At 49.3% G+C, this 24,474-nt stretch overlaps 12 protein-coding genes across 12 annotated transcripts; 6 read left to right on the top strand and 6 right to left on the bottom strand.

The window, feature by feature from the left end:
- Positions 1-567: 567 nt before the first annotated feature.
- On the bottom strand, positions 568-1,873 carry F5J12DRAFT_904094 (uncharacterized protein; the record flags this gene model as incomplete). Its single annotated transcript, XM_051748482.1, has 4 exons — positions 568-1,042; positions 1,094-1,562; positions 1,615-1,736; positions 1,821-1,873. 4 exons carry the CDS (start codon positions 1,871-1,873, stop codon positions 568-570), a joined length of 1,119 nt encoding a protein of 372 aa, XP_051602483.1.
- A 265-nt stretch (positions 1,874-2,138) lies between these two features.
- F5J12DRAFT_967112 (uncharacterized protein) lies at positions 2,139-3,242 on the top strand (the record flags this gene model as incomplete). The annotated part of the gene is made up of 6 exons (XM_051750021.1): positions 2,139-2,297; positions 2,350-2,361; positions 2,412-2,523; positions 2,577-2,746; positions 2,802-2,926; positions 2,981-3,242. The coding sequence occupies 6 exons, from the start codon at positions 2,139-2,141 to the stop codon at positions 3,141-3,143; spliced, it is 741 nt and encodes a 246-aa protein (XP_051602482.1). The 3' UTR covers positions 3,144-3,242.
- A 45-nt stretch (positions 3,243-3,287) lies between these two features.
- On the bottom strand, positions 3,288-8,831 carry F5J12DRAFT_904092 (uncharacterized protein; the record flags this gene model as incomplete). Its single annotated transcript, XM_051748481.1, has 20 exons — positions 3,288-3,506; positions 3,567-3,958; positions 4,014-4,117; positions 4,169-4,411; positions 4,464-4,594; positions 4,651-4,768; positions 4,824-5,054; positions 5,104-5,402; positions 5,462-5,871; positions 5,924-6,038; positions 6,097-6,174; positions 6,225-6,310; positions 6,368-6,485; positions 6,545-6,823; positions 6,952-7,068; positions 7,118-7,749; positions 7,800-7,887; positions 7,964-8,109; positions 8,160-8,515; positions 8,566-8,831. 20 exons carry the CDS (start codon positions 8,829-8,831, stop codon positions 3,288-3,290), a joined length of 4,428 nt encoding a protein of 1,475 aa, XP_051602481.1.
- A 742-nt stretch (positions 8,832-9,573) lies between these two features.
- Positions 9,574-10,663, top strand: F5J12DRAFT_889949 (coproporphyrinogen III oxidase; the record flags this gene model as incomplete). Its single annotated transcript, XM_051747367.1, has 2 exons — positions 9,574-9,709; positions 9,768-10,663. The coding sequence occupies 2 exons, from the start codon at positions 9,574-9,576 to the stop codon at positions 10,661-10,663; spliced, it is 1,032 nt and encodes a 343-aa protein (XP_051602480.1).
- A 56-nt stretch (positions 10,664-10,719) lies between these two features.
- F5J12DRAFT_480874 (nucleophile aminohydrolase) lies at positions 10,720-12,098 on the bottom strand. The gene is made up of 9 exons (XM_051739632.1): positions 11,985-12,098; positions 11,893-11,930; positions 11,799-11,840; positions 11,621-11,747; positions 11,437-11,561; positions 11,261-11,386; positions 11,031-11,207; positions 10,920-10,980; positions 10,720-10,870 (listed from the first exon to the last, which is right to left on the bottom strand). The coding sequence occupies exons 1-9, from the start codon at positions 12,004-12,006 to the stop codon at positions 10,776-10,778; spliced, it is 813 nt and encodes a 270-aa protein (XP_051602479.1). The 5' UTR covers positions 12,007-12,098; the 3' UTR covers positions 10,720-10,775.
- A 201-nt stretch (positions 12,099-12,299) lies between these two features.
- Positions 12,300-13,988, top strand: F5J12DRAFT_889947 (peptidase family C78-domain-containing protein; the record flags this gene model as incomplete). The annotated part of the gene is made up of 10 exons (XM_051747366.1): positions 12,300-12,354; positions 12,416-12,577; positions 12,632-12,734; positions 12,783-12,949; positions 12,997-13,068; positions 13,124-13,157; positions 13,204-13,259; positions 13,294-13,481; positions 13,534-13,838; positions 13,895-13,988. The coding sequence occupies 10 exons, from the start codon at positions 12,300-12,302 to the stop codon at positions 13,986-13,988; spliced, it is 1,236 nt and encodes a 411-aa protein (XP_051602478.1).
- A 27-nt stretch (positions 13,989-14,015) lies between these two features.
- Positions 14,016-15,402, bottom strand: F5J12DRAFT_716749 (CDK-activating kinase assembly factor MAT1-domain-containing protein; the record flags this gene model as incomplete). The annotated part of the gene is made up of 5 exons (XM_051741029.1): positions 14,016-14,686; positions 14,741-14,814; positions 14,865-15,017; positions 15,076-15,164; positions 15,220-15,402. 5 exons carry the CDS (start codon positions 15,400-15,402, stop codon positions 14,016-14,018), a joined length of 1,170 nt encoding a protein of 389 aa, XP_051602477.1.
- Positions 15,403-15,925: 523 nt separating this feature from the next.
- F5J12DRAFT_812213 (cyclic AMP-dependent protein kinase catalytic subunit) lies at positions 15,926-17,975 on the top strand. The gene is made up of 4 exons (XM_051744884.1): positions 15,926-16,026; positions 16,079-16,607; positions 16,660-17,456; positions 17,513-17,975. The coding sequence occupies exons 2-4, from the start codon at positions 16,205-16,207 to the stop codon at positions 17,657-17,659; spliced, it is 1,347 nt and encodes a 448-aa protein (XP_051602476.1). The 5' UTR covers positions 15,926-16,026; positions 16,079-16,204; the 3' UTR covers positions 17,660-17,975.
- Positions 17,976-18,054: 79 nt separating this feature from the next.
- On the top strand, positions 18,055-19,519 carry F5J12DRAFT_904087 (Brix domain-containing protein; the record flags this gene model as incomplete). The annotated part of the gene is made up of 3 exons (XM_051748480.1): positions 18,055-18,231; positions 18,287-18,517; positions 18,566-19,519. 3 exons carry the CDS (start codon positions 18,055-18,057, stop codon positions 19,517-19,519), a joined length of 1,362 nt encoding a protein of 453 aa, XP_051602475.1.
- Positions 19,520-19,589: 70 nt separating this feature from the next.
- Positions 19,590-20,286, bottom strand: F5J12DRAFT_904086 (cytochrome c/c1 heme lyase-domain-containing protein; the record flags this gene model as incomplete). The annotated part of the gene is made up of 2 exons (XM_051748479.1): positions 19,590-19,812; positions 19,865-20,286. 2 exons carry the CDS (start codon positions 20,284-20,286, stop codon positions 19,590-19,592), a joined length of 645 nt encoding a protein of 214 aa, XP_051602474.1.
- Positions 20,287-20,405: 119 nt separating this feature from the next.
- On the top strand, positions 20,406-22,263 carry F5J12DRAFT_480701 (2-nitropropane dioxygenase). The gene is made up of 11 exons (XM_051739631.1): positions 20,406-20,506; positions 20,560-20,762; positions 20,819-20,958; positions 21,011-21,029; positions 21,079-21,103; positions 21,159-21,345; positions 21,394-21,674; positions 21,729-21,760; positions 21,812-21,834; positions 21,887-22,024; positions 22,101-22,263. Exons 1-10 carry the CDS (start codon positions 20,497-20,499, stop codon positions 21,963-21,965), a joined length of 999 nt encoding a protein of 332 aa, XP_051602473.1. The 5' UTR covers positions 20,406-20,496; the 3' UTR covers positions 21,966-22,024; positions 22,101-22,263.
- Positions 22,181-24,354, bottom strand: F5J12DRAFT_812189 (uncharacterized protein). The gene is made up of 11 exons (XM_051744883.1): positions 24,264-24,354; positions 24,114-24,184; positions 24,003-24,046; positions 23,872-23,948; positions 23,724-23,821; positions 23,466-23,671; positions 23,238-23,417; positions 22,972-23,188; positions 22,814-22,918; positions 22,440-22,764; positions 22,181-22,386 (listed from the first exon to the last, which is right to left on the bottom strand). Exons 1-10 carry the CDS (start codon positions 24,301-24,303, stop codon positions 22,486-22,488), a joined length of 1,317 nt encoding a protein of 438 aa, XP_051602472.1. The 5' UTR covers positions 24,304-24,354; the 3' UTR covers positions 22,181-22,386; positions 22,440-22,485.
- Positions 24,355-24,474: the final 120 nt, after the last annotated feature.

Raw genomic sequence — 24,474 nt, 5'->3', positions numbered from 1 at the left:
TCGCGAACATTCCAGCGTAAAATCGAACTCGATGCTGTCCACCGGTATGACAATGATGTGTGGAGAGACGTCGAAGTGTTAGAACGCGGGTATCTCTGCGTTTGTGCCTTCGCCGCCGTCGATAACGTTTGACAACACTTTATATCAGGCTGCTGTGTTGGGTGGTATATCGACACGCAGGTTAAACGGGCACGGGTAAGTAATTGTCTCGGTGGTCACTAACTTGTCGACAAACTCAGCAATGAGAAGGCCCGGCCTCGCGTTGAACATGCTGATGTCGTGGTGTCCAGCTAGACGTCACACGATACTCACAACTGTCCAGCCACCGACTGATCGACCATCCTGTAGTGACAGACACTTCAGGAGGTTGACGTTGTCACTGCATATGCAGACGTCATTTGGTTATTCGGTGTCTCAACTATGTTTGAGCCGAAGGTTAATTAATATACATAACCCAGAGGTGGTAACAAAACCGGCAAGCTACCAAAAGAAGAGCGTGAATTGGCTGAGCTGATGGAAGATGATGATAATTCATGAACGGGCAAGCCGTGGTCGTACGACCGATTCCTAATCATGGATGGGATAATGATCCTTCCATCCTGGGTAGAACGGATGCTCATCTAGCGTCCTTTCCTTCCAATCGCTTGGCACCCATCCTTTCTGCTCCTGTTCCTTCGCCCACTCTTCAAGCGCAGGTATAACCTTGTGTTCGGTATGCCAGGACTCCTTGTATTCCATCATCGACTTCTTCCCTTCTCGCAACACTTTGAGGAGTAACCTGGGGATGTAAGGCTCTCGTCGAAAGTCGGTGATAGGTGTAAACAGAGCTTTGAAGTTGAATACAATAGCCCGTGACCTTGGCAAACGTCGCAGAGTTTGCCAGTCGACCCGCAGAAATATATCAGACGTCAGCAAGTCTGGATCCTGACGACTGCGGTGATGCCACTTTGGTGAATCTTTTTGGAAAAAGAGTGGTTCCCCGACTTCTAAACTCCATGCCCCTCGCTGGATGGGCTTGTCACAGGACAACTTAGAGAAATATCTAACCGAGCGTCAGGACGGACTGCCTATCACATCGCCTCACGGATCGTACCTATCCACCGAAAGCGCCATCTTTTCCTTGTAGTCCGGAACGGGATCGTGGATTTCACCAAGTGGTTTGCCAATTTTATGGCTGATGTTCCAGCCTATGGCTGAACATGCGATACCGGCTGTCATACGATAAAGCCCAGTCAGAGGATCCTCTTGTACGATGAAGAAATCCTCGGGAACATGTTCAAGGAGAAATATCAATGGGTGTATCGTGGTGGTGTCGACCCGGGTATGGAGAATTTCATTAGTGAATACGCCCGTCCAGTCGTTGTAACGGAATTGATTCGGGTATCTCTGGCAAATGTACTGAATGACCATTTCCATGCACTCCCTTGATGCCTCTCGGCTTCCTTCCAGCTCGTCAATTATCAACTTTCCGTGGTCAGCGTATAGCTTTTTTCGCTGGGCGATTGTCGAGAGATAGGTGCTCTCGAGCTCTATCCACCAGTTTGGTTCAAACTCGCTGAGAGCTGAGGGCACTGAATCAGCAGAATAGCATTAGAATGCAGTGTTGGGACGTACACATGTTCTGGTGATACTCCCATCTGAATGGCCGGTACGGGCGAGCTCTGGCGGCATCAAAGTTGTGAAGCGGTTTTGGGGCAGGAACTCCGGTCAGCTTCGCGTAGTCGGGGAGAGCTTTCCTACTCAGCACACGACAGAGCCATTGGCGGGAGCCGGAGAGCAGGGAACAAGACTGCAGGAATATCGCCCCTGTGAGTGCGAACGCGAGTCCCAGAGCCAAGACAGCTGTAGAGATATCGACATCGACATTGATCATGCTGTTCGGTTTCAGTAGAGGGTGACTCGCCTTTGGTGATATTATACTTGAACCGGCGACTTAAGTGATACTGGACCCACGATAACATTTACGTCGGATCACTGACGAGAGTATGTATGCCACAAGTTGCGTTATGTAATGCGAGCTTCGCCGTCGTCCGCAGGGCTGAGGTCTCCTTATCGCCACAGGCTGCGCTTTACTGGAGGTGGCAAGGTGATGTATCGGTTTGATTGTTGTGCTTCTACCGCTCGCTCGTCTCCGCAGTATGAGTAGTTCAACTGACAACCTGCCTGCCAGTGACACCCACGAACAAGAGGGCCTCCTTTCCAACGTTGACCCTGAGCAAGTCGAAATGGCCCGCACCACCACCAGCCTGAGAACAGAGGGTCGCAAGGGGGACAAAGCCGCCCAGTATGTCGCATTGGTAAGTATGTCAACTTGTGTATAAGTGTGCATCTTGTTGAACATCATTGCAGGCGGCGGTACTTGTATGTTCATAAATATCCTAATTTGTGAGAAACTGACTCCATGTCGTCAGGTTTTTGTTCTGGTTACATGGGGTATCGTCTTCACCAACAATCCCGCGTCGTTAGGTTGGTTCGCATACCATCCCATCCTCCAAAGCTCTGCCATTGCCTGTTTCACATATGGTGCGCTGGAAAATTGCGCTCTATCCACCGCCCCTACTCACACAGTGGAAAAGGCATACTCACCCTTCAACCAACGTCGCAACCTGCGACTAAGGCTGCTGGCCTCAAGAGACATCAGATCGCAATGCTTGGGGTCGGCATCCCCTGCATCCTGGCTGGAACGGCATTTATGGTTTACAACAAGTCGCTTCATTCAGCCCCTCATTTTACTACTTGGCATGGCGTAAGCGTTTCATTCAGCTAGCCTATCACCCCTCTAATACGATACAATCCATCAGACATTCGGGATAATTGCCGTCGTCTGGCTTGTCACCCAAGCGTTGATCGGAGGCGCAAGTGTTTGGTTCGGCGGTGCCGTCTTGGGCGGTGGTATGAAGGCCAAGGCCGTGTGGAAGTACCATAGGTCAGCCATCAACGGGATCTTTGTTGCATTCAATTGCTTATTACGGCGGTTTAGATTATCAGGATACATCATCTTCTCCCTGACCTTGTTCACAGCTTACCTGGCAGGCACATGGTCTACCTGGGTAACCCATCATAGTGATTTCCTCGTTCGGTTAGTAGGGTATACTATCGCACCACTGGCAATTCTATTTGCCGCATACACCCGCATACGGTGAGTGTCTCTGCGAACTCCCCGCGTTTTACTAAAGGCCATCCGAGTAGTCCGTCGAAGATGAAGTTCATTTAGTGTATGTGATGATTCGGTCTTTGTACTACTACTCTCGCCGATGCCGATAAGTTAGTGAACTGTTATCACATTTCTACGTTCCAGTTGTAGCAGTTGTAGCCACGGGCTCGGCAGCCTCTGGTGCAGGAATGACTTCTGCCAAAAAGCCAGGTAGAAAGCGTTCCAGTCTGTCACGCGTCGCCGACCAGAACGTCCGATGTTGCTCGTCGCAATGTTCTGAAGGTGGCACCAAGATGCCGGCTGCGTTCATCACCAGAACTGCGTTTTTGAGCGATTCGGAGACCGCCTCATACTATAAAAATCACGCATCAGCATAAATGGCAAACGAATTATGTGCGAGTGCCGTACTGACCAGCTGTTCACTCTTCTCTACACTGATCAAACTGTCGAGCAAGTCCAGGATCTCGATCCATATCACTCTGACATCCACTTTCCTATGCCTATCCCGCACCTCGAAATGCATGAACGCCTTGCATAACAATGTGGACGCTCGAAGGCGTGTTTCCGATATGCCGGATGGATCCAGATGGTATACCTGGGGTTTCAGAAGGTCGTCGACGAGAGGAAAGATGATGCTATTGAATATTTCCTCCACGTAGCTATGATCCGTCTCATCGTAGACAAGTTGAGAGCCGAGGAGAAGTCGCTGCAGTTGAACGATGGCAACGTTTCGGACAAGTCGTGAGGGGTTAGTGGACTGCTTTCCTAGGGAAGAAAGCAAGGGGAGGCAATATTGTCGCCACGCTGGGAAACGAAAATTAAGGTGAATACTGTCGGCCAAACACCTAGTGGACATTACCATTTGCGGGTGGCAGGTTGCCGGCTGCAGATAACGGCGCGATGAACCTCTTAAGGTCAGCCAACAGGTCGATAGCTTTTCGACCACGCTCGACAATCGGGGACCTGACATCTTTGGTGTGAACGCATTTTAGGGGTTGCGGAGTAGTAACTTACTCCGTCGTAGGCTGAAGTAGAGCACGCCTCGATTTCTGCAACTGAGCACGTATCGAGGCTCCCGCAGCAGTTGCAAAGTCATCTAGGATAGCCACCAGGCACGCGAAGTTGTTCTGTGTTACTTTCTGACCTTGAACTTCGGACGCGATACTCGCAACAAGTGAAAAGGTGGAGCGGGCAGCCTCGGGGTGAGAAATGGTCGTCCGGAGGGCCGCACTGATCAAGTTCCATTCGGTTTGTGTGCTACCCAGCAGCATGTCTTATTATTAATCTCGGAAAGTGAGTAGAAACCTACCTCGCGATGCCTTCCTGCTGAAGTATGAGGTTCACACCCGCTGTAACGTGCTCAGCGACGGAGTTAGCAACCGAAGGCGGTAGATGGGCGATTAGGTCCAATGAGAGATACACTTGGTCGCGCAGTGCATCCTGGACACCCATTCATTCAACTAGACCAGGTGCACATGCCCCAGCCATTCACGCACCTTTTGTGCAAGTATTACGCAAATGCGCAATAGCGCGACGACGGCACGTTCGATCAATAGCACGCTGTAATGAGCAGCTGCTGATAGCAGTGCCGAGAGATGTTCAAATATGATGGGCCTGCAACGCTAATCAGGACAGAGTGATCTCGCATCTGAAGGTAGTGCGAACATACCAGAGATCGTCTAGGTGCTGAGGTGTCTGACAAGCTATGCTTACCATGGTTTCGAGGAGAAAAACGGCAGCAGGATCATATGCTAGTACGTATGGACCCTCATTCGCAAGGGACGGATTATATGGTAGTGAGACATCGTCTGTTTCTTCCTTGAGTTTGGTTACCGTTCTTTCGTGCGCGAGTGCCTCAAGGGCTTTGATGGCGGCAACAAGCGCCTCCGCATCTAATTGCCTTCACAGCCGTTAGCGGGGCAGTCCTTCAAGCTAGGGTGATTACTCACATGATCTGCGCATAGAGTTCATCCAGACGACAAGATTTGATGCAGTCGATCGTGCAGAGTGTACTCTCCACCTCTGAATCCGTCGCTTCTGGAATGAGGTTCTCGGAACTCGACCCGTAAGGCGTCATAAGGTACGAAGACAGTGTCGATAGTAAACCGCCATCGTTCCTTTGCACCTGCCGTGAAGGGTGACTTCCGCGTAGGGGGATCATTGTAACGCCCCCGAGGAAGTCTTCCATTTGCAACATCCTCATTGGTAACAAAGAATGCATGAATAAATTTTGGAACATTTCGAAAATCTAACGGAAAGGGTCCCTGAGAACCGTGCGCTTGCAGGTGGTAGACGATAGCAACCTACCTGAGTCCACCCTTCACGTAAGGCATTGCCATTGCCATTGACGATATTAAACAAGACAACAGCAGCAAGCTGACCCTTGAAGTTCGTCCCGAGTCGCACAGATAATGAAGAAATTGTCACTGACTGCCCTTCGGCATCGACTACCGGGTAATTGGGCACATGGGCAGGAAGATTGACCGTCAGAAGGCCTGTTGCTTGAGAAAGAGACGCGACGATGAAATCGAATACGTCTGGAAGGTTGAAGTGTCCGGCCAGGGTGGCACATTGACGAAAACCGGATATTGCTCGTTGGATGATGTATTCATCGTCAAAACTAATGAATGCATGGGCGATCGCAGAAATAACCGATTTCCACATTGCCTTGAACATGTCACAGTCAAATAAGGAGGTGTTGCACATCACGAACGGTCCTGCAGGTGCCAGTTAAAACCGCAGCTCTCTAACCGGAAGAACGATTTATACCTGATTGCCTTGAACGGACAAGCAATTCTTTCCATGCATACTCGAAGCCTAGCTGTCCAGTGTGTTCCTCGGGCATAATGATTTCACGCTTGCGGATGGAGTCATATATACTTTGCTGCACGGACAAAATTGTAGAAGTCAGCAAGGGATCAACAGGACCATTGGTTCCTCACCAAGAATTCCGGTGAAAAGTTCTCTCCACCATTCACTCCTCTGAGATTACGCTGATAGTCTTCTATGGTCATCCGTTTCTACAGGCAAGTCAGCCACGGCCTCGCTGGACGCCAGGTAAATGCTTTACCCGGACTTGAGGATTGTGGAGGTCAGTGTTAAGCATGATGACAGAATACGCCAGCACGTAGACTGCGTCTTCACTCTTGATTTCAGCTAATATAGGATTTATCCGTTACACAACTGATCTGAGAGATCTAAGACTCTCCTTACGTGGGTTTGAGGCAAAATATATCGAAGCAAAAGTCTCCGTTATGCGCGCAATCTGTTGTGACTCTCCCGGGAGCCTGAAAGTTGCGAGCATTTCACGCATCGAATCGGCAATAGGTTTCTATACGCGACATACGCGTTAAGCTTTTGATTGGCAAGAGAAGTGGTGACATGACTCACATTCTTGAAATCAAACAGTCCGATAAACTCCTTGAGGAGATCCACATTTTCCGGTTTCGAAATATAATCGCCGAGGAGGCGTTTGTCCAGGCGCGTGCAACTCTTAAGGAACTTTGCCAGACTTCGAGTTCGAGGCTCCGAGAGATCTAGGTCTATGAGCCCGTTTTCTTCAAGAAATGCAATTCCAAGCTTTGGCTTGGAATTGAACTTCGCAGCCCCAGTCAGAACGAGCTTCTTGCGCGACTTGCTCTGCATCAAGTCCCCGGGCGAAACAAATTCCTGACAGCCGGGACCTCAAACACGTGCCCTAAGAAACCAAAGACCTACTTACCGGTTTCCATTCTTCAGTACTCTGGAATTTTGCATCAATCCACTCTTTACGTCCTTCTAGCAATGGAACCACGTACCCCTTCAGCCCGCGCAGCCATGTCTCCGACGAAGCCAAGTAGCATATCTAGGCATAAGAACTGCGAGTGAAGCTGCTGTGCTTCTGACACCGAAGAAGTCTGCATCGCATACACACCCTGGATGCATTACAAAACTACTAAGGAGGTGGAGAACGTAATGGCTTACCTTGGTTAAAAAATCAACCAGCCGCTCAAAGAGGTTGTCGCAATTAATATCGCAGTCATAATTAGTATAGAGGTCAACCATAAACCAGGGATGCCTAGATATTTGACTCAATGTTTCCAATATCAAATCGCGCGTTTCCCCTCGAGCAGGTTGAACAACAGGTCGGGGTGGTGTTAGACTGCCCTTCTCCGTGTCAGAATCAACGTTGGCTGGAGCAAGGACAGGTGTTGAAGGGGTGCTAGGACGAGAAGAACCTGTTTGTAGCCTCTTCGCCATGTTGGACCTTGGAAGCGGGGGAGTGGCCAGGCGGTCAATAGTAAAGGTTAGGAATAATTCTTGTTGGAGCTTGAGATATGGACGCATAGTTTCGAACAGTATGGCAATCGTCCGTAAGGCAGCTTGTAGTATAGAAGGGTTATCAGAGCGGGCGAGCTGGAAAAGGTGTTTGCATCCGTGGTCAACGATCAAAGACAGGAGCGATGGGTAATTGCCAATGACTGTTCCACAGGTTTCTATCGTGGCATTCAGAATACCAAGGGCAGTCAAGCGGATGGAATCGGTGTGAATCTGATCATTAGGGTCCAGGATATGAACGAGCACACGGAACAGTTCCAAGAGAGCTGGGAGACCATCTGGCACAAGTATTAAGAACAATCGAACGACACGTATCATGGGAACGCACATGGTCTAGGAGCAATGGCTACGGTATCCTCGGTAACGATGGCGCTCTGTGCTGCAAGATTGTCGGCCGACACACTCGAATCCTCGTGCTGAGAGGTAGAGTCAGCTGGAGCGCTGTCATCGAGGCTTTGATGTTCAACACCATTAGGGCATATCAGCCGGCACAGTCATGCTAATATCGCCGTGGTGCGAAGCTTCCTCGTTCAGTCGGAGTTTAGCTTCTTCTGCGACAGGATCTACGTCGTACAGGCGACAAAATATTGTTCGGACGATGGATATCATGGTTGCTTCCGCAGACCGACGCAGAATTTCTTTTTGACACAATCAGTGACACAGTGGCACAAATCAAATAAAAACCCACCACTTAGTCTCATTTGGCAGCATGTGGTTAGAACAGTTTCGAGCATTTCGCAAATTTCTACATCGCCCAGCATTGGGCCGACGCTGCTACCACATATGCAATCGTGGATTACCGTCATAATCTTGAGGAGTACGACTTCATCCCCGGAGGAATCACTAGCTTCGAATTTACAATGTGAGACAGCGCTGCTCAGTTCAGAAAGCGCGCTTTCTAATCCCAAAGAGTCGGAAGATATCAAGCCGCATACGAAGAAATTGTGGATGGAGGAGAGGGCAGCGGACGTGATTGGTCCCGTGGATAGAGGCGAGCGAATAAGTGAAAGAAAAGGTCCCAGGAGAACTAGGCAGGGGGAGACCCTGGACATCTTGAAACCACGTAAGAACGGGATGATGGAAGTACGCGTTACCGACCTGCGATATCGCGAATGGCTCGTTTCAGCTCTTGGAACCCACCCATGAGATCGGCTTCCTGTGAGAACCTTCCTGACCTCTGGGATTCGACCACCAAGCTCCCCCTACGTAGACCGAGATCCTTTGCCAACGCGGAGTCCCTGGCAACAAGCGTGTGGGCAGCAGCTGCCCATCTCGAATTCTTGCGCATCGTGGAGGTTACCGCAAGTATTTCTGACAGCAGAACATGTTTCTTCCCTATCCGAGGTGCTGAACTGAGCATCGCAGGCTGCATGACAGGCGTTGGACGACCAATTGAACCGCGTTTTGGACTGGCCGACGTGTCCTGACGTGTCTGCTGCGACTACAATATGTACAGGAGTGTACACCAAAACAAACGACCCAAATATAGACTTGGACACTGAACTAATAAGAACTGGCATTCCTCCCCACACACGATAAGTAGACTAGTATACGTTTGTAAAACTTTACTGCGTTCATACTGACATCGCATTTTCGGCATAGGATGTCCCGTTTTTCTTGATGGGCGCACAGCAAGATATGAGGTCGGCAAAGTTCAAACAGCAGCCTCGCGTGAGGGACCACATTGCACTGCTTGCAACGACCGAGAGGGGACAAGCTCCGAATGCTTACGCATACCGATTGCTTGTCCTAACATGTCTTTCCGTCGGCCTTTGGTTGGTGTAGGAAGTGTTCAAGACGTATTATTTGTAGATCTGCTACTACTCCTGCCTTCTATCTTGTCCGTATTAGTCTGGCTTTTCCACCACGACCCATTTCCTTTTCGGAAACCTCTGGCAGCTAAGATCGGACCTCAATGCATTTGGTTGGAGGTAATAATCACATATCCTCATCAACTGTACAAGAGACAGTCAGCGATGGTTCATAATGTGGATTTGATGGTGCACTAATCTTCCTTCTGAGCAGTGTCCGCTGCTCACACTAGCTCAGTCTATGCTACCGGATCGCCGCGCCATGCATTTCGAGAGCGGGTAGTCGCCTATATGACGTCTCTGCAGGATCAAATTGTTACGGAATTCGAGCGTGACGGCTTGACATTCAGACGAGAATCATGGTCCCGTCATGAAGGAGGAGTGGGACTCTCGTGGACTTTCCCCCCTGCACATTCCACATCCTCTGGTGCGTGATTTCTACGTAACCCCTGGTGAGTAGCTCATAATCTCACAATCGTCCATAGACTGCCCCATCGAGAAGGCCGGCGTAAACGTCTCGACGATATATGGAACCCTCTCCCAGAAAGCCCTCGAACATTTGAGGCCTTCGCATGCTTCCTTGAAGGAAGTAAATCATAGTTGTTCGTTCTTCACCACCGGCCTTAGCCTTATGTTACACCCTCAAAACCCTCACGTATCGACTGTTCACGCAAACTACAGGTACTTTGAAGTGCTTGATGGCCCCTTGAACCCCCAAGAGTCCACGGAATCAGTCGATGATACAAACTCATCACCCAAGGTTCTGGCTTGGTGGTTTGGCGTCATCGCAGACTTGAATCCAACCTACCTTTACGAAGACGATGTCAAACATTTCCACACCACCTTGAAGGAGGCATGCGATCTTCACCGCCCGGGGCTGTATCCAGTCTTCAAGGCGTCGTGCGACAATTACATTTACATTCCCCACAGAAACGAATACCGTGGTGTCGGCGGTGTGAGGTTTGATGAGATGGATTCCGATGCTATGTGTAGTCTTCTGTTGGTCAACGAACCAGATCTCCCTGAAGCTATGCTTGCTCGTTTATCCTCTTGGGAATCTCTCTTCGAACTTACGCAGAGACTCGGGAACGCCTTCCTTCCGTCCTTCTTGCCCATCTTAAACAGACGATCGTCTACTACAGTAACGGCTGCCGAGCGGCGATGGCAACTGCTACGCCGTGGGCGTGCTGTAGAGTTCAGCCTAATAGTCGATCGAGGAACAAAATTTGGGCTTGCAACCCCTGGAATAAAGACGGAGAACATACTGATCACCATGCCGCCGGAGGCAAGCTGGGAATATATGAGCGAGATGGGTGAGGAAGAGGGGACTGAGGAAGCGAAGTTGCTCGAGGTACTACGGTCACCGAGGACCTGGGCATGATCTTTGAATTTTAAACGTTTACGTTTGCCTTGATTGGTGCAGAGCATACAGAACGACATCGGCGTACTCCACCTCGTCAATAGAAATCGGTACAAGATATATAGTGCCATATTCACTGCCCTGATGACTGTCCTGCATCCGCCCTCGTCGCCATTGCGGCTTGTCCAGCCGCGGTGGCCGCCAAGCGTGAACGCTTTCTCTCAGCGTCTGAGCACGGGTCAGCAATATGTCAATAGTAGCATCATCCTTGACCTACCGGCCTCTTTCTCTCGTTCGATTTCAGCTACAATGGCTTCAATTTCTGACAGCTCCAAATTCTTTTGGCAAAGGAGTCAAGACGCTGAAGTTAGAAATAGAGACGACCTACTGTGACTTTGCCGTAACTTTCCATTACACTGATCTCGATGTTCTTGGCGCCTGTCTGAACCACTTCGAGAAGACTCTTCACGGTCAATTTAATACTTTCTTCACGCGTCATATCTTCCTTGTAGTTCTTCTCCAAGAATTCACGGACAGTTTTGGATGACCTGCCGATAGCATTAGCCTAGATAGAGGTGTCATTTTATCGACGCATCCAACAATGCATGATGTACTGGCCTTCCATGCACTGTAAATACCACTTGGTTCCGTCTGATAGAGTCTTGGCCGCGTGTCGTGGGGATCGAATCCAATGATCAGTGTTGATATACCAAATGGGCGAACGCCACCTGATTGTGTGTATTTCTATGGTGAGTCTGTCAGCAATGGGAAACACGAATACATGTTGATCCCACCTGCTGGATGCCAGCAATATGTCTCGTTATGTATTCAATTGTTACGGGATCTTCTACAGTCAGGCGATGGCTTTGGCATTCTACACGCGCCTTGTCGATCAGAACGCGACCATCGGCGGTAAGACCTTCAGGTGGCAGAGACTAGGTGAGGAAAGATTCCGACAAGTCAAAGCGATCATCATACCAGCAAATGCTAGGCAAACGTGATCATCCAGCATAACGACTTTACGGACGGTACGTGGATCTTGCAATTGGAGAACGGATTTCTTCTCGACACCGAGGACTGCCACGTTCTTGCCTCGCACACCAACCTACGGAGAAATTCGTTGATCGGTCAGGCTATGACAAGTGCAGATCCATACGGCACATGTTCCCTTTCTGACAGCTTCTAATGCATATTCGACCTAGAGACGATGAATGATACTCAGGTCGACGTGACGCGTCTGTGGGGGGTACCTGGAACAAGTGACCATCGGGGGAGAAGACAGTCAATGCTTTAGAGGGAAGACAGTGAGCTACGGCTAAAAGGCGTTGTTGTTATTACCTACCGCGATCATAAGACCTTGACATAGTTTCGTAGTCGTCGAAGTGGGAGATAAGTTATTATGTGGGATGGTCGTCTACAAATGGGACGCGTACGCTGCTTATGTAATCCGATTCATTTAAAGGTGCAGCTGTTATTATTGGAGCCCTTTGATGCGGAGGGGAGTTGATGGAGGACGAGGTTGAGATTATTGGCGAAAAAAGCAGGTCAGCGTAAGTATCTTTACTTTCGGTTCATGGAATGATATTCCTGATACCTTTTTGACCTAAGAGCCGGGAACGATGATATCTGTCAATTGTGCAGTTCAAACCTGCGGGACATGAGTCTGGAACAACGAGACCAACACTACGAGGATCATCGCACATCCACAAAGAGTAAGGTGAACCACAATTCATTTTAACCACTTCTCTGATAAACTCCTATTATTCCGCACAGAGCCAATCTCAATCAACAAGCGCAAATCATCACGGAAGCACACGGCTTCCCCATTGCCTAGCAAACCTCGGTCATGTATTTTTCCATGCCTGACGAAGAGAACAGAGGAGGAATTTTGGTACCCGACGCTTTCTGAGCCACCCCCAGCAAATTATACTCCAGGTAGGTGATATCATTGTCGTCCGAGAAATAGCCCCTGAATAGTGAGAACGACAGGATTGTTGTCCATTCTGAAGGAAGCATTGAAGAAATCCAATCACAAGGGTTTTACCGATCGGGCTGTGTTATGCTACGAACGGACTCCCCACATAGCTGTTGCGTTTGACCGGGGTTGGGGTTGTGGGCACGTCAGATGATCGTGCATTAGTAAAACGCCCGCTAACCAGACGCGTTTTAGCTACCGAAACTTCCTCATGGCTTGTGCGGCCCTAATGGATCAAAAAATCCAACCATCGTATCTTGGCTACCTTAACAATCCTATACCTCCCGGAGTCCGTAACCTGCAACAGTGGATAGAAGATGCTTGGGAGCAAGGTTGGTAATCGATTTTTCTATCGCTCGCTGATACTGAATCCCTTCAGGATATGACGAGATTGGCGCTAAGCAACTGGGTGACGAGCTTGTAGGAACCCAGAAATTCATAGGCACTGCAGGTAAGAGCAGCAAGTTGATGACGGAAATGATAACATCCTGACGTGTACATGGTAGATATGTATTCTGTACTCAGTTTTCGCGGGATACCGTAAGGCGAACGTCTCCGGTAATGACTGTCTTCTAATGTTCTTCAGCTGTACACTGGTGGATTTTGATCTCACGTCCAGCAAAGGCCAGCTTTCTTTGTACCGTAGGTTTCTCAGCATTCTGACCTCCTTGTACAGGGTTGTGCCCCTTGACGCATTGGGTTGTGGAGTACTTTTCTGGTCCGGTTAAGAAGCAAGGCACAATCAACGATGTGCTCCGAGGCGCTTCACCAGTTATCACTACAGAGAAGATGCCAATTATCCTACAATACAAAGGTCATTCAGTCACTATTGTTGGATACGAGGTTCAATCAAAGTCGAAGGAGGTCAATCTTCTCGTATTTGATCCATCGGGGTAAACTCTTTCTGCTCCTATAGATGCCAATTAATCAGAGTTCCTCCAGTTCGATCCCCGAAGACGCTCGTAGGGCCGCATTGGCCGGCCCACGTAGCGTGACCTGGGGGACGCCATCATCCAAATTTTCACGAATACTGCAAGCTGGACAGCGGAAGTTTCAAATCGGTCCATCAAGGAAACGTGCTCGTTTTGATCCGGATGTACAGAGTACTATCGTCATTTCTGACTCAGATGACGAAGAGAAGGCGAGGAAAGAAGACGGTAACTTGACCCTCCACGCCGGGAATACCATCGGGGCATTCCGGTGGACAAAGCCAAATTTGCAGTAAGCGCCATTAACATTTGTTCTTCGCGTGAGTTTTTCTTAGTCACCGCTTTCAGGAAGCGCAAGCAGTTCCAGCTTCTTTACTTCCCGATGGAGGAGCCTTTGTCTCAACAGGAGCGCAGGAAACGCAAGGTCGTTTATACAATGTAATGCATCGTATGATCGAATATCAATGAACTACAGCTCAGTTGGAACTACATCATTTTTCGGTTGGAGGAATGTTGCACTCGTCAGTGAGTTCTCCGGATCAGAGAGTGGAGGCAGGAATAGGGCAGTGACTGCCGACCTCAACGCCCTTTCCCATGCTTCCTCTACCTTGTACCCTCCAGCTTTCATAATCCCCTCCTGGTCTTGTCGGACAGCTTCACTGTACATATCGTCGTAGTGATCCAACCTTGTATACATATCCCCATACGCATACCAATCATCTTGCAAAGGGACATGTGGCACATCGGGGATAGTAGTGCTTTGTGCGGCGCGCGAGCGCAGTAGCTGTGCACTACTTTTGAACGTGGTAGTAGCAGCAGCGCGAGAAGCAGCGCGTTTAGTGGCCTCAGCCCGCGACTTCGCTATGATTTCGGCAGCATCTTTGGTACTGGTTTCCAACCGGTCGATAATCTCTCGTCGGCCCTTCTCCTTTTCTTCGCGCTCAAGTTCTTCCAACCTCCGCGCTTCCTGAGCGCGTTGTTCCCGTTCTAGTCGTTCTTGCTCTTCTTGTTGCTTCAGCTCTTGAGAATACTGCTCGTCTCGTCGTACATTAAGTTCGATAAGCGCTGCATTCTCTCTACGATATGCTTCAATCCGTGCCTCTGTTTCGGGGATGTTAACCTCGTTGATAAGGTTGAAGGCTAGACGACAATAAGCTTAGCAGTAACCCCAGATAGTAGATGGTTTCTACGTACTGATATCCTCAACTTCCTCTAAGTAGTCGTTGTAAGAACGTAGGTCCGGGAAATCTTCCCGACGCTTGTTGAATCTTCCATCTAATTAGAGATGATGCAACTAACATGGATTTGAAGTACCGACTCTTTGGCAATTCGCCTCCGGACTGCGACTTCCTTTTCAACCGTAAGGTCCTCGAAGGTTTGCGGCGTGAATGCCAATTTCCTGAGGACTTTTTGGCATATTGGACAGGGTGCAGGACCTAGCGTGAACAAACGATCGATGCACGATTCGCACCTATGGCACAACTAGAATTCAGCTCGTTTAAGGGATAATTTACAGCGGCCATGCCCACATCTTGTGATAGCAGGAGCTTACAAGCAACCGAAGTTTCGGGTTGAGGTATCTGTCAGATCTACAAACGGGACACTGGTCATCCATGGACTACAAGATGAATTAGCACCCCCGAGAAGCACGCCCTCTCGCACTGCATACTTACAAAGAATTCGGTGGTCCTTCCTGACGCATCTTTTACACCACCTCCAAAAACTGTCGTGGAAGTGCTTTGGACCTGTGGTGTATTTGATCGCGTATTGTGTGCTGAGGCTGGCGTCACTCCGCCCTTCCGCACTGTCTTCGTCTTCCCCACTAGCCAACCTCCGACGCTCGTACGATTCGACATCATGTGCAGGAACAGCTGTGGAGCTCCATAAGGATGGCTGTCCACGAATGTTAACGGCGAAGCTAGGACTTGTGGCAACAGCCTCCTGGTGCCTTATGTAATGGGACTATAGGGGAGAAACACTTCAAGTTTACTTCGAAGTGATCGTTTAGGCTGATGGATTTTGGGGCATATAAAAAACGGTTTCTAAGTGCGGGTCCCGTTGGAACTTGACACGGGATGCAACAGCCGTGTCGTGGGATCCAGAACAACCCGTAAGTAGAAGACGTTGGATCAGGACTTCCGGCGGCCGTTCAACGGTCAAACCTAATCCGCGACAAGTCTGCAACTGCATTTGTTTGATTCTAGTCTACATATTACCTCGACAAGCAGTGGTTGATGCGATGAGTAAGGTGAGGCCACACGCTAAGTCCAAGTTGGTTTAGATTCTTGTACTAAATTACTTGGTGCCGTAGCAAGAGTGATGACAGTCACGTGACTCATATAGTCCCGATAACAGTGTGTTGGCACTTCTTAGCTCAATTGTCATCAGCGACAGCGACGGCGATCCAAGATATTCAGACTCGACCAGTGTAGGTTCTTGCCAGTGACACTTGAACAGTTCATTGGACGCATAATTTATTCGTGCGTACGGTTGGGCACACATGTTGGATACATATCTCTGACGGGTGCATAGGTATACCAGCGGTTTGTTGGTCAGACACACTCGATTCTCGTCGATCGACTGTGCTTCTCTTGTTTCTCGTTGCTAACCGATTTCGTCCGTGTCTTCCTCGTTGCGCTCCTACTACGCCACATAAACATGGATCAACTGGTAGCTCCGACGCCCCAGCCTGCTTATGGTGCTTCAGGGGAACAAAACGTCGATGTTCTTGGCCAGCCATGTTTCCGGCAGCCTGCGCCTGTCGCTTACGACGTGCCCATGACCCCACCGATTTCTCCAGGTCATAGTGAGAATGGTAGCCGCGATGCCTTACGTGCCGACCAGGATATGCAACCCGACTGTCAACAGGAGACACCGTGTTCTACAAGCACCGCAGCTGATTCAGGCGGTGCTCGTGACTCACTGGAGTGCTGCTTTACGCACGAGAAACACCCACCGACGCCCCCTAATAAACCCCCGCGCCTACTTGAAGACGAACCAGTTGGTCTTGCGGAACCTGGTGTACTGAAATTAAGCGACTTCGAAGTAAGGGGGACCCTGGGTAATGCTTATCATTCGGTTATTTATTCAACTAGCTTATCATTCGCAATTAGGTACAGGAACCTTTGGGCGTGTGCTTCTAGTCCGCCTGAAAACTATAACTCCTGGGTATCACAGTATTTTCGCCATGAAAGTGCTGCGCAAGTCGGAAGTAGTTCGCCTTCGTCAAGTCGAGCATGTAAATGCCGAAAGACACATCCTCTCGCGCTTACGGCATCCATTTGTCGTAGATCTATTCGCCACTTTTCAAGATAGCTTGAATATCTACATGTTGATGTCTTACGTGCCGGGAGGAGAACTTTTCACCCACCTTCGGAGAGCCCGCAGATTCACTCCTGACGTCACTCGCTTTTATTTGGCCAACATAATACTTGCATTGAAATATCTTCACTCTTTCAACGTCATCTATCGCGACCTCAAACCCGAGAATCTTCTTCTGGATCCATGTGGCTACCTTTGCTTAACAGACTTTGGATTTGCCAAAGTGGTGGACGATCGTACTTGGACGCTCTGTGGCACCCCCGAATACCTTGCTCCAGAGATTATCTTGTCAGAGGGCCATGGGAAGGCTGCTGACTGGTGGGCCTGCGGGATTCTTTGCTACGAGATGCTTGTCGGGTACCCACCATTTTTTGACGAGACGCCCTACGGTATATATGACAAGATTCTCAATGGAAACGTTCACTGGCCTCGGAGCGTGGACAGGCCATCCCAGGAGCTAATACAAGCTTTCTTGCGCCCAGATCGTAGCAAACGCCTTGGGAATATGATAGGTGGGCCACAAGATGTCCTTGAACACCCGTGGTTCCGTGGTGTTGACTGGGATGCTCTTGAACGTCGCGAGATTAAGGTTCCGATGACTTTGCCTAAAATTGCGTGGCTGGTTTACTAACTGTCTTCTTTTAGGCACCAATTATTCCCCATACGACATCTCTGGATGACACCAGACACTTCCTCCACCTCCCATTCCCGTCGTTGCACGACATGCCAGGTCTTCTCGCGGAAGAGGACTCGCCACCTCTGCACAAATCACTCCAATTCCCTGATTTCTAGCCACACCATTTCCAGAGCGGATCTTCTCGCCAAATCCTGATTATTGCACGGTCGTTTCTTGCCATCTAGTTTGATTTTCCTCATAAATCCTGGATACCCTATTATCCCTTCCCTCACTAACCATTTATGCTGTTACTTCCTTTGACATTGCAAACCGTCTGTGTAGCTTGATATTTCATGCTGTATCATTGTCTCCAAGTTTCGAGGCTTGGCAGTTTACACCCTCCGTTTTTTTTTCGCGTCTACTCGCGAGCTAGTGACATCGATGTGTAGATTATCCGAATAGCGTTTTGATTTGTCATTGTCGATTTCAGAGGCCTTTGCACAACAAAGACAAACATGGATCCGTGTCTGGGAAAGGCAAGCGAAGTAGTAGAAGCTCATACGTTCAGCTGATGGCCCGCAGACGAAAACACAGGACCCACCGGAAGGGTGCAAGTGCAGCTGGAATTAGTGAGGATGGCGTTCCGAAGTCGTTTGTCATCAAACATGGACAGGTTGGAACATCTCTGACCCAGCTAGTTCGTGATTTGCGAAAAGTCATGGAGCCCAACACTGCGACTCGTCTAAAAGTGAGTATGTCGGTTGCTCATCCTGGTAGTGGAATGAAATCCTATCCTTTTTCAGGAACGAAAACGAAACAAGCTTAAAGACTTCTTCACTATGGCCCCGGTGCTCAAAGTCACGCATCTGCTCGCGTTGACACTCACCGATCTGGCACCCTCGCTGCGTCTCGTTCGCCTACCAGTCGGACCTACTTTTAGCTTCCGGGTTGAGAGATACAGCCTCATGAAAGATGTACAGAAGATCTCAAGGTCAGCACTAAGTCAGGGTCTTGAATACCTGACGGCCCCTTTGGTATGTTGCTGATCTCGCTTGTATCTCCATATCTGAACATCCCTGTAGCTCGTCCTTGCATCTTTTCCTCCCCCATCACCCACTACACCGGCCCACCTCCCTCTCCTCATGAAAGCCTTCCAATCCATGTTCCCCCCGCTCTCGCCAAAGTCCATGTCACTCTCTGGAGCTCGTCGCATCGTTCTCATAGCCTACAATGCCGAGCGAGGCACAATTGACTTCCGGCATTACATCATAACAGTTAAACCTTACGGTGTCTCCAAGCGCGTACGACGCGTGCTCGAAGGCACCTCTCAAAAGTCTTCTGGATCTTCGTCAATGACTCGGGTTCTCGACCTCGGTAATGAAAAGGACGTTGCTGACTTTCTACTCAGAAAAAAGGGTGAACGTGGTCCCGACAGCGAGGCAGACTACGAGTCTGCTGCATCCTCTGCGTCAAGTGTCGCGGGGGATGAAGGAGATGCTGTTTCACTAGCGGGTGACTATGTAGGGAGGAATAACAAGAGGGGGCAGAAGAAGGCCATTAAGCTTAATGAGGTTGGTCCGAGATTAGAACTGAGGCTGGTTAAGATCACCGAAGGGATCCCTGGAAAGGATGGAGAGGTGATGTATCATGAATTCGGTGTGTGGCTGCGTATCAGATTGCGTACTTCCGTCGCTGACATAGTTGCAGTCAAGAAAAGTAGGGCCGAAGCTGCCGCGCTCAGAACGTCACATGCCGAAAAGGAGAGGTTGAGGGAGAAGCGAAGAAAAGAGCAAGATGAAAATGTCCGGCGCAAAAAAGAAAAGGAGGTAGGCAAACAAAAAGACTTCAAATCGACACGAGAGGACTCCGAAAACTCGGCTGACGAAAGCGGTGAAGAACGAAGCGAGGGCGAGTGGGATGAAGAAGAGGAGATCAGTGATGATGAGGATGTTGAAGGTGAAACAGATGCTGAGAGTGAATCTGATGAAATCGAGAAGCCACCGCTGAAGAAGTCCAAAACGCGAATAAAATCGTGATATTAATGCCAGCATCTGACCGTTTGCTCTACGGTGTACAATGGATTCGGTGCTTGAGATGCGTTGAGGATCAAGTACCACTGTTTCTGGTAGCAAACAAATCCCCAATGACCGCCCCAAATCTCATCTTGACTCCTCCCCAGTTGTCCAATGCTGGACGTACGTCCAAATAGAAGGACACACTGTTTGAGGATACTCCAGCTCCACGACCAGTGTAGAAGTCGATAACATAACGTATGCGCGTGCCGCAACGGTCAACAATCCAATCATGACGATCAAAGGGTGCCGAATACCTGGTAGAGCAGTGAATCTTGTAGTTAGGGATATCAAAAGGGCAAGACGCACCCGAGAAGAGTCATCAGCCTGGCCTTTGGGCTCATGTCATTTGGTCGACCTTTGAAATTGACGAGCTTCACTCCGCCACAGGTTGCGCCGCCTCTACCTGCCTCCCACTTCACGATCTCGGACCACGCACGTTCATTTACAGCGTTATGTATGGGTACTACGGCCTTCATGTCAGCTGCGTGAGGATTGTGATTTTTTCGTGCCATTGCGGCGAAGAATTGTGCCTCGGAGGGGTATACCCAATTTTCATTGGTCGTTCGCGGGATGGAAGAGACTTCGCGGTCTGTGGGTAAGGATGGAGGGTTAGTAGTAGATGCCCCTCCTTTCCCGAAGATCGTTGTCCAAGTTGAACCAGAGTTGTGGTTTGCGGGACAGCCATCGCCCGACTGCCCTCCTCCGTGGTCGACTGGACACTTGGCCATGAAAAATGGAATTGTGTGATTAGTCATCAATTGATTGTCACTTGAATACCCGGCACAGGTTTCCAATGATGCAGCGGCTGCAGTTCGACCGGCTGAAATACTCCAATGATAAATTCCTCCGGTACCTTTCTTCTCTGAACGCAGCCATGCCTTCCTCGAGTCCCGTGTTTTCAACCACTAACGAGGTTGTTTGGCATAACTCACCCAGTCATGCTTGCCGGTAAGTGGAGTCTATCGAATAAAGGCAGTGCTCAGGAGCTATTTCAATCCCAGGTATGAACGTGGCAGCTGGTCCACGACTGGCCGCCGCGGTGACCAATGCCGGTGGGATTGGCGTCATCGGGGGTCTTCGTCAGACCCCGAAAATCCTCCAGCAGAATATCGAAGAATTGAAGTCACATTTGGAGGATAAGAATGCCCCCTTTGGCGTTGACCTACTCCTTCCGCAGGTCGGTGGCACCGCAAGAAAGACGAATGTAAGCAATCAGCGATTCTTTTACGTGCAGCGCCTCTACTTCGTGCCCTTGTATAGTACGATTATACGAACGGGCAGCTTGATGAACTTCTAGATGTCATCATCAGGTGCAAAGCAGCCCTTTTCGTGAGTGCTGTTGGTGTGCCGCCAAAGGCGGCAGTGGACAAACTTCATGCAGCGGGGATACCGGTTATGAAGTACGATGTCACTGGTGCAGTCAATGAGACGTTTACTGACACTCACCGTCAGCATGATTGGTCACCCGAAGGTTCGTGTAAGCGATGTTCCGCTATGTACAGAGTTTAATATGTGTCCAGCACGTTAGCAAAGCATTAGCTCAAGGTTTGGACCGTCCAGTCCGGCGGTTGCAAACTTAGCTTGACGCCTCTTTCGACAGGAGTTGACATCATCTGTGCGCAGGGAGGTGAAGGCGGTGGCCACACTGGCGAAATTCCTTTCTCCATTCTTATTCCAGCCGTGGTCGATCTATGCAAGGATGCCAGAAACCCGCTCACCGGGGAGCCGATAATAGTCGTTGCCGCAGGTGGAATAGGTGACGGTCGTGGGCTTGCCGCTGCACTCTCGTAAGTGATGGTACGACATTTAACGTCATCTCGGACTAAATCGTACAGGTATGGTGCAGCAGGTGTATGGGTAGGGACACGCTTTGTTGCCAGCGAGGAAGCTGGCGCTCCCCTCAAGCACAAGGACCTGGTTCTACAAGCTGGCTACGACGATGTAATCCGAACCCTCGTTTACTCCGGCAGACCCATGAGCGTTCACAAGACTCCGTATGTATCTGAATGGGAGTCTCACCGACAACAGGAGATATTGGATCTCGTGTCTGAAGGGAAGATACCCCACGAAGTTGAACTGCAGAAGCATCCAGAAAAATCGGTCGAAGGACGAATGTGTAAGGACGAAAGAAGCTTTGCGTGCAAACGTTAACTTAACTGGTGTCACATAGGGTTAATGGGAAGGATTGCCGGTTCCATTAATGTCCGTGTCGTTCCTTTTCGCTTCGAACTTTGTTAATGCTGCACGCCGTAGGATATCAAACCCGCCAAAGTCATGTACGGTGGTCTCTCGCATCTTCCCGTTCCCGAGTATTGACGAGTGGATTAGTGTCGACGAAATTGTCAACTTTGCTGCCGCAAGTCTAAGGAATGCCTGCCGTTTGATAGTGCGGGAGGCCAAGTTGTGATTGCAAGTGCCTGTGTATGTATACCCGGAAGGAATGTATACCACATGAAATGCCCACATGTATGTACACATGTCGTCTGGTGTCTTGATAACCGTATACCGTCCGAACAAGCACTCATCAACGCAGTTGTCTCAGGTCAGGCCGCACAATGGACGTTGTCGTTGCAACGTACATACACCCTCGTGACAGCAGAGTCCGTTTCATCGAGCTATGGTTTTATCAGAACATAGTCTGATCATTGTCTGTCGCTTCACTCGAGTGCCCCGGGCTCGCGCACCATATTTCCAGCGAAAGCAGAATTAAAACATCATTATCCGTCAACACACGGTGGTAAACTACATGAGAACAAACAATTGGAAGAGCGATTGCAAGAGGTATTAACAAAATTGCAGTGGATGAAATAATAGCAACGTCTTGCTCACTAAACAAAAAGTAAACAAACAGAATTGACCTGAAATAAAGAACCTTTCACACCCCTGGTACATAGCAGACGGACGGTTGCTGCGAGCTTTAATTATTGTCATGCATTTGGGACTATAGGCCAAGATCCCTCCGCTTTCCATTTGTCGACGACCTCCTGAAGAGTTTCTTGGCAGAATTTAGGTCGCTTCAACTGGTAACCGAGGATACGCTTGATCTTGTCATTGCTATATCCAAGTCTGTGTCGCGACAACGCGTATTTATCCATGTAAGCGTTTAATGGTGTGTGCGTAACTGGTGGATTCGAAAGTTGAAGCATCTCTGTCCAAGTGCCAACATGATGTTCATTTATTTCTTCCTCGAGGTCCTCAAGCTTGAGCTGGAATGATATGAATTAGAGCATGAAGAATGTCAAAGAACCCTGCTACCTTTGCCATCGCGGTTTCCAAGCTCGAATAAAACTCGAAGGTTGTCCCAAAAAACTGGGTTATCATTGCACCACCTTTCGCCAACGTTGTCTCCGAGTCATCCACCTGTCCGTGGGCAGGTCATAGGAGGATCACACAAAACTCGCAGGAGAACCCACCACATTGAATATGGGAGCCACTGGCTGAGCGTCAGGTGAACAAGTCCCTGCTACCTCCTTCACCTTGCCCTTATCGTTGTGAAATGAAATCTTCTCGCCTGCGATTGCGTTGGCCTCCTTCCGTCCAAGAGGCCCCATCCACTCAGCACATGCCCAGAGGGCGCTTGCCACGTCGTCAATGTGAACTGTGTTTACCGGATCCTTTCCCGGTCCCCAACTATATATGACATCAGTGATGGAGTGCAACGTAGAATCAGCACTCTTACATAGTCTTCATTGGTTTCTTCATGTACCCATAGATCGAAGCCACCGTTATTACCAGAGCATCTGAGAATGATTTCTCAGCATAGCTGAAGCGGGTCCGGAGGGAATAGGAGGTCTTACAAAGACCAAATTCTACATAAGGACCGTATACAAACCCAATGCGGAGAATGACGAGGTTCAAGCTTGGAAAGATACTGAGCCGAGTAGCCATCCAACATGAAATGTCTCACTTTTCGATAGAAGCTAACATTCGCAGAGTCTCGTGCCACCAAATGTTGAGGGTCTTGACGGGTTTCGCATCTTCCTTCTCGTCAATGGGGCCCTTATCAGACGTTTCATATACCGGATGCTGTAGTCGCACGTAAGCTTTGACATTTCTTTTTGCGGCCTCTAAAGCAATATTTCGAGAGACATTGAACGTCATTTTTATGGCAATCTGTTACTGAAAATAGTGGATAGGTGACAGTGAAAATCGCAAGACTACGTACGACTTCTCCCCGGTCGTGATTCACTTCTCCACTGAGATCGAAAACATAGGTATACGGCGCCTGCCCAGCAGGTGGATCGAAAGCAGATGCAACGGCAGCTGAAAATGAAGTGAGTGTATCACAGAGAGCATTGCGCGTTGTTGCTTACATGGAATTGTGAGATTTGCTTGGCGGTATTCTACTTCTGGTCGAGCCAAAACCTTTGGGAACTCTGAACCCAGGTATCTTTGTGGAAGTTGAGATTGGATCGAGAAAAATACAGGAGAAGGGACCACCTACGTCGTCGGGGGAGAGACGGAGAATTTATCAACAATGCGCAGATGCTGTTGTAGAAGGTCGAGGGGGAAAAGTTATATGTGTGAAACACACTAAGGACAATCCGGCACGTACAGAAACGAGTGAATATCCTTGTGGTGGGACGAGAAGAGCAGCGAGTGCGCGGGAGCAAGTGTTTAGTCCACCTACATAGAGATATCAAATGTAGGCATCTGCATTGAATCGACGGTACAAACGTGTAGGTGCAACAGAAGGAGCACTGACCGAAAATGATCGCACTGGGTTTTTCCACACTGTCCGACATGATGAAGGCGGGGATGGGGCCGTCCACAAAGGGTCACAGTAAAAGAGGCGGCTGTACTGATGATTTATATATATCGGGATAAGTTTATCGCAGCGGAGCTTATTTCGATGAGCTTCGGCATACTAATGCTCAGCCGCGGAGATTCAAATCTTCGTCTCCACTTGAAAAACG

Source organism: Pisolithus orientalis, assembly GCF_024613125.1.
Source record: "Pisolithus orientalis strain OTSU chromosome Unknown F5J12scaffold_6, whole genome shotgun sequence".
NCBI lineage: Eukaryota > Fungi > Basidiomycota > Agaricomycetes > Boletales > Pisolithaceae > Pisolithus > Pisolithus orientalis.
The sequence above is the reverse complement of the archived record's forward strand: the minus strand, read 5'-3'. Positions and strand labels throughout refer to the sequence as shown.

Coding starts and splice junctions, on each gene's coding strand:
- F5J12DRAFT_480701 (XM_051739631.1), top strand. Junction 21,104..21,158: donor TAGCAAAGCATTAGCTCAAG/GTTTGGACCGTC, acceptor CTCTTTCGACAG/GAGTTGACATCATCTGTGCG. Junction 21,346..21,393: donor GGGCTTGCCGCTGCACTCTC/GTAAGTGATGGT, acceptor TAAATCGTACAG/GTATGGTGCAGCAGGTGTAT.
- F5J12DRAFT_812189 (XM_051744883.1), bottom strand. CDS start 24,303: ATGTCGGACAGTGTGGAAAAACCCAGTGCGATCATTTTCG. Junction 24,047..24,113: donor AAGGATATTCACTCGTTTCT/GTACGTGCCGGA, acceptor CTTCTACAACAG/CATCTGCGCATTGTTGATAA. Junction 22,765..22,813: donor TGGAAACCGCGATGGCAAAG/GTAGCAGGGTTC, acceptor ATATCATTCCAG/CTCAAGCTTGAGGACCTCGA.
- F5J12DRAFT_812213 (XM_051744884.1), top strand. CDS start 16,205: ATGGATCAACTGGTAGCTCCGACGCCCCAGCCTGCTTATGGTGCTTCA. Junction 16,608..16,659: donor CGAAGTAAGGGGGACCCTGG/GTAATGCTTATC, acceptor ATTCGCAATTAG/GTACAGGAACCTTTGGGCGT. Junction 17,457..17,512: donor TTGAACGTCGCGAGATTAAG/GTTCCGATGACT, acceptor GTCTTCTTTTAG/GCACCAATTATTCCCCATAC.
- F5J12DRAFT_480874 (XM_051739632.1), bottom strand. CDS start 12,006: ATGTCAAGGTCTTATGATCGCG. Junction 11,748..11,798: donor TCAGAAAGGGAACATGTGCC/GTATGGATCTGC, acceptor ATTTCTCCGTAG/GTTGGTGTGCGAGGCAAGAA. Junction 10,981..11,030: donor AAAGTTACGGCAAAGTCACA/GTAGGTCGTCTC, acceptor CTTTGCCAAAAG/AATTTGGAGCTGTCAGAAAT.